This window comes from Parasteatoda tepidariorum, chromosome 2, assembly GCF_043381705.1.
Source record: "Parasteatoda tepidariorum isolate YZ-2023 chromosome 2, CAS_Ptep_4.0, whole genome shotgun sequence".
Classification (NCBI taxonomy): domain Eukaryota; kingdom Metazoa; phylum Arthropoda; class Arachnida; order Araneae; family Theridiidae; genus Parasteatoda; species Parasteatoda tepidariorum.
In genome coordinates, this window is record NC_092205.1 from 13,293,785 (window position 1) to 13,300,609 (window position 6,825).

Below are 6,825 nucleotides of genomic sequence, written 5' to 3' on the forward strand. Positions count from 1 at the left end.
TCTGTTTAGCAATAAAATGATAATTTTTTGCTTCCATCGTAGTCTTATATCTGAAGATATGCAACGCTTAGTTTAAACTTCGAATCACTCTTAAAGTTATTAAATTGTTTATTTTTTGCTTTCTTTGAGGAGCTTTGCTTCCTAAAATTCTATATTGAAATCAAGCAAATCTGGTCTTATAGGGGAATATTGTAATTTCTTTTACTTCATGTGTTGCATCGTGCTCTAATTTTTTGTCATTAAATGTTGTAGCTATGTTTTTATGAATGTGTAAAAACACTATGTTTTACACTTCTGCTATTTGTAATTGTGGTAAGTAAATTTTGATTGCAATAATAAACTTTCATTCTTTTATAAAGTTTAGATTCAAACCTAGAAGACTCCTGTAGGTGATTGAATTTCTTTTCAGACTGCCCCACGTTTATATTTAGTTGTACAAATAGAGCTTTTACTTAAGAAAGGAAAGACGAAAATTTATCATTTTTATGTATTATAATGTTTAAAAATTACCTTTTTTTTACAATCACTCCAACTACCAAATCTATGAACTCAACTTTCTAAATTATTTTATTTCTACATTAATTGTAATAATGCTTGTGAAAAATGGACAGTACATGAAAAGATGCAGCAGTACATGAGATCCTGCTTGATGACTAATTTGCCCTCAAAAAATTCATATTTACAGTTGTGTAAGAAACTGTGACGATAATCATTATAACAGCTCCAGTACATTATTCTTCAATGTAATTGGTATCAGTTTAGTACTTAATTGAATGATCACGATAGGTAATCAAAACTTGTGTTTAAAACCAAGTGCTTTAGATTAAAAATGTTTTTTGTCAGTTATATCTATTTCAAGCTTTAATTTGCAACATTTATTTTACTATAAGTTACAAGTTCCTGAAATTCACACAAGATTTAAACTTTGCGTTATTTGTGCTATAAAATCCGCAAAAGAAAAAAATAAAATAGCAACTTGATGTTTAGGGTAATAAAAAATGTAGCTTAACACTAAAGAACAAAGTTTTTCGATTATTGAGCAATATGTGCGTTTGAGTCCTTTTTTATCGCATAGTTTCCCAATTCGATGATCAGAATTGGACGCCCAGATCATGCGATTTAACTGTGGTATTCATTTTCTTTGATACTTTTAAAGCATAAGATTTATGCCATCAAGCCCTCGATCATCGACGCTTTGAATGACGAAACTGCATACCGCATCAATAAAATTCTGCAGTATATGTGCAAAACGGCTATTTAGGAAAACAGTGCATGTGTGATATCAATGCTTTATTCCCTTATCCGATATGATGTTATATGTATTTTGTATATAATTTATGAATCACAGAAAATTCTCAATTTTAAATTGAAAACCAGCTTTTTTTCTAACAAAATTACTTTTGTGAATTTTGAGGTAAAACGAATGTTTGCAATTTTAACCTACTTTATTCTGTTGCTTTGCTAGTTAGAATGTTTGGTAGGCACTTTCTTTACGTCAGACTAGAGCTGCATAATGGGGTATTGGCGACGGTCTGAAAACATCCCACAGGATTATCCAAAAATATGCCATCGCAATTTTGATCCTCTGCAGAGGGGATAATAAATGTTTGAAACGAACTTTTGTGGGTAGAAGTTTCGTGCTATTTTTCTATTTATTTATTATTATTATTTGAAAATTAGCTGGGAGTAGCTAGTTTTTTATGTATAAAACAAGCAAATTATCCTTTAATTTCCGATGGTAGTTAAAAAATTATTATACAGCGCGAATAACATAAAATACGAGAAAATAAAATTTCTAATTATAAAAATTTAAAATCTCGCTTTTTTTATTATTATTAAACTAGATTTTATTTGATGTCGATCCTAAATCTACAGATAATTTTGAAAAAATTTCACTAGCTAGTTTAAAATTCTTTCCAATCCACTCGGCCCATTCTGGTGAAGCTAATATGCACGACGCGTTAGCTTTTATGTAATTAAAAACTACAGACTTCAAGTTTTCATCGTTGACCAAATCAGCAATCGTAGTAATTTCGCACACATTTTTCAAGCACAAAACGGACATCAAAAACGCCGAACACATATTCTTCAAAGATTGTACTTGATATTTATCGGCAGCTATCAGCAGTTTCGTAGCTATTCCGTAATCCATTTCATCCACTATTCCGGTGTACATAAATTCTAAAAAGGACTTCAGAGTCGTGCCATCCATATCAAGAATATCGACTTCACCTGTCTGGTTTTCAATCATATCTTGTTCAAACATAGCCGAGAATACGGGTGATCGAGCTACCAATACAAACTTGTGTGCTGATATTGTCTCATTCTCTGCTCTCAATCTCACGTCACAGTGTTTTTTGTCAGCATATATATTTCGCAAATCCTCTTGTAGAGCGAATAGTGGACTAACACTTGTCCGAGGAATTAAATCCACCGAAAGAGGTTGACCGAAAGTGTAATTCTCAATTGCTGACAAAACATTACCATTAGACATTGAAATTTCGCACATTAATGTAAAAACATACCAGATGGAAGAACCCATTCTAATTTCCACTTGTTCTTTTGTGATAAATGTTGGAAAATCCCAAGTGCTTTTGTCGTCTGTAGTCACAAATAAATGTGTATCGCTTTTTGAATCTATAACCATACCCTTATCATTCAAAAAAGTTATTCTAAATGTCGCAAGTCGAGAAAGAGAAACATTTTCATCTACAATTTTGCAAATTTTGATTTGGACGTGCTCTTCTGGAGCTAGTACAGAAACTTCAAATTGGGATATATCTTGAGATGAGAATGTTAGATTCTGAGACCATTCTAAAGAATCTGGAATTTTCACATTCCATTTGAAAGAGCTTCGACTTATTCCAATCTTGGTAAGGGCTTCGCTTCCAGTGGCCATTTTCTCTTTCTTATTCTGGTTCATTGTCAAACGACAGCGTATTGTCAAAGTGTCATCTGCTTTGTCCTTCATGTTGGTGCGTAGTTGATCAATACTTATGAACTTATACTGTCCCAGATTTCCTATTCTCTTAAAAATTCTATTTTCTCTTTCATAACACCTTAAAATCTTGCCATTTGCGCCGATCATTTCGATGCTGAAATCGATGGTGATTTCATCAACACTGGTATCTTCATCTAATCTGCATACGAAACAAGATGCATAACCTTCGCTTTCTCTGTTGTAACCTGACGGATACAGACTTACGAACCACTTAGTTCCATTCAAAGTTTCGGCGTTAAACAACGGACTTTTAAGCTCTTCACCATTTTTCATGTGAAATAAAGAGAAGTTTTCAATTTTCCACGTATATAAATATTCATCCCTGTTTTCTGCAGACATTCTATAATTCTTTTTTTTTTTCCACAGCGAATAACAACGTCAGTTATTTTCCCCTCAATTGTTTGAATGAATCTGATAACTCAACGATTCTACATTATCATATCTTAGAAACTCAGATAAAATGAAACAGGAAGTTTATCTTATGAATTATTCTTCCTCTGATAATGTTTACATTCATTTTGCTTATAACTGAGTTATCTTTAGTGGGAAATAAAGTATCATTTAGTAATTCTTGATTTATAAATACTTTATAAGGGTAATTACAAAGGATACTGATTTTATTTATATATTTCACCACTTGATACAAGTTTTTTTTTAAAAAAATAATTTCTTGTTGTGTTTTCTTTTCTAGGAGTTAATAAAAAGTGCAATTCCACGTACGGAATGCGTAATTTGAAATCATCATGCGAAATCAGACCTCTTTGGCGACTTGGCGCAATGACGTCACACGGATAGAAAACTGAGTTATAGAGCCCCTGAATAAGACATCATTGTATTGTAGCCCTAAACTGAGCGTGTTACGATATTTTGAAAGCTGTAACTTTGAGCAAAAATTTTTAACACCGAAGAATTGTCTTACAATATTAATGAATCGTTTTAATATGCATGTGTGNCTTGATTTATAAATACTTTATAAGGGTAATTACAAAGGATACTGATTTTATTTATATATTTTACCACTTGATAAAAGTTTTTTTTTTTAAGAAAAGATTTCTTGTTGTGTTTTCTTTTCTAGGAGTTAATAAAAAAAGTGCAATTCCACGTACGGAATGCGTAAATTGAAATCATCATGCGAAATCAGACCTCTTTGGCGACTTGGCGCAATGACGTCACACGGATGGAAAACTGAGCTAGAGCCCCTGAATTAGACATCATTGTATAGTAGCCTTAAACTGAGCGTGTTATGATATTTTGAAAGCAGTAACTTTGAGCAAATATTTTTAACACTGAAGAATTGTCTTACAGTACTAATGAATTGTTTTACTATGCATGCGTAATTAAACTTTTACTAGAAAATAATTTTGTTTTTAGAAACATGATTTTTTTATATTTTCATTATGTTAATAGTACCTACTGCTACATAAATTAATTGAAACTAAAGTTAATTTTTCCAGTTAGTCTATTTATTGAATATTTTAAGACTAATGTTACACTCAAACAATTTATTTTATTTAATGTAGGCACTGTATTTTCTTTTCTAGAATTCTTCACTTTAAAAGTAAAAGTGGAAAAAAAAAGATTGATTACATTAGAGAACATGATTCTGACTTTCATTTAAAATAAATTATGGCTAGTAGTATTTTAATTTTATGAAACAATGATCAAATTACCTTTTCCTTTGAAAGCTATTAGATTCAAAAATGCACATTCGAATTAATGTATTTAGACCTGAGATAGGTTGAAATTCAACTATGATGTTATAGGTTGATGTGTCTACGTTTGCTACTTTAACTAGCTATTTAGCTTTTTTTCTTTAAAAAAAATTCGCGGAATTTAGACAATTTAAATTACGGTTTTCTTAGCGAAATTTTAATTATGAAAGTGTTTTTTTTATCACATATCTTTTTGAATTCAAATTAATAAAAAACTTTAACTACGCATAACTGTTTTCATTTCTGTTCATTTTGTTTACCTTCCATTTATTTAACTTAACTCCAAATTAACTTTTTATTATTATTAGTTGAAATCGTGCGTAATCTAAAATAACTGAATTATTTTTTTAAAAAAAATTTACTTATCCTTCCTTATCGTTTTCAGGAATAAACTAAATAACTTTAAAAGCAGAAAATCAATTATCCAATAAGGAGAAAGTAATGAAAATTTTATCAAAGTATGATGAATCATTATTGAGAAGTACGAGATTAAAGACTTCAAAAACCGTTTAATTCTGAAAAAAAAGTGGGTGCACAGGCGAAGGACGATCTGTAGAAACACTTTTTAAGTTTCTAAAGGCAATCAAACTAGTTTTGATGTACACTTTCGTTGTGATTAATTCGTCAGAGTTTGAAAACGTTTGTCTTTTAAACTCATTTCATGATTTGCGCTCTTATTAATGTAAAGATACTTTTACTCTATATTTTATTTTGCATTTTTTAACGCAGTTTCTCACTAAGGAACACCATTTTATATATATACAGGGTGATTCTAAAAAGATGGGCAAAGTTTTAGAAAGTGATAGTACACACACAAGCAACCAATTTTTATCAAAAAATCTGGCGCATTTGGAAAGTTGTTTGATGCAAACGTGAAAGCTCCATTCCTGTTGCGAGTTACTGCGCTGCGTCACTTGACAAGCTTTCGGCCGCTGCAGGGAAAGTTCGTGATATGCCCTATCTTTTCTTTGCCGTTGTACTGCAAGCATAGCCGCTGCCGGCCACTGTTTTGAACACTTATTGTAATCACATGCCATTAAATTTGCTTTTATAACTTAACTTCATCGTTCTTTGTGTGTGTTTGCCTCATATAAGAACATAAACTTTGACACCCTCTAGCGGTTTTGCGTTTTGTTTTCGATCATGCATTCTTTGATAAAAATTGCTTGCTTGGGTGTGTACTATCACTTCCTAAAATTTTGCCCATCTTTTTAGAATCACCCTGTATATAACAAATCGAACGCGAGCTTACAAAATAAAGATCTCGAGAGAGACTAAATCAGCTTTCTACAAATAGTCATTTTTTTTTAAAAAGTGAAATATTTTGTATCTGATTTTTGCAGAGTCGTCAAAAATTGTAATAGTTTTATGGACCATATTTTAATTAATGTGAAACATAAATTATTATCATTTTAAAAACCAAAGTAACAATTATTTACAAATATAGCAGTTAATAAAGGTTTAGTACTAATAACTAAGGTTGAAAAATAACTAAAGTTATAATGAAACAACTAATGTACAATTATATCATATAAATAGTTAATATTGTAATACAAAATATGTAATGGTACGATGCATAGTTCCGTATAAAATACTTAAATTTAATTTTTCTTTTCATTTAATAATTTCTTGCAGTCGAAATTAATCTTTAATGAAAAATCACATGTAAAGTGGGGAAAATATTTTTTTAAAATTCGTTTCATGATTTTCCTCTCCATGCAACGCAAATGCGGTTAGTTCCCTTAAAAAGTCCTTCACGAAGGTTAATTTCTCCCAATACTTGATCCAAGAGCCTTACCTTCTGAATTGGATTCAAAATCACAAGGCTAAATTAATTGAACATTAATAGTCGTAAACCCTAAATTAATTTGACTGTTCAACGACGGTGATATAAATAAAATATTAAAAAAATGTCACTATATCGAGCAATGGTGGCTCAGAGGATAGAACGCTTGCCTCTCAATGAGGTGAACCGGGTTTGAATCCCAGCAATGGCTGGTTGATTCAAATTCCGCTCCCGGCTCACACCGACCACAGTGCTGACGTAAAATATCCTCAGTGGTAAGCGAATCATTGGTTAGAGACCCCTAGCTGTCAAGCTAACCATGGGAG

The 6,825-nt window shown here is 31.3% G+C and overlaps 1 protein-coding gene across 1 annotated transcript; it reads right to left on the reverse strand.

The window, feature by feature from the left end:
• Positions 1-480: 480 nt before the first annotated feature.
• On the reverse strand, positions 481-3,424 carry LOC139424944 (speckle-type POZ protein B-like). Its single transcript, XM_071177185.1, has one exon. It carries the CDS (start codon positions 3,338-3,340, stop codon positions 1,841-1,843), a length of 1,500 nt encoding a protein of 499 aa, XP_071033286.1. The 5' UTR covers positions 3,341-3,424; the 3' UTR covers positions 481-1,840.
• Positions 3,425-6,825: the final 3,401 nt, after the last annotated feature.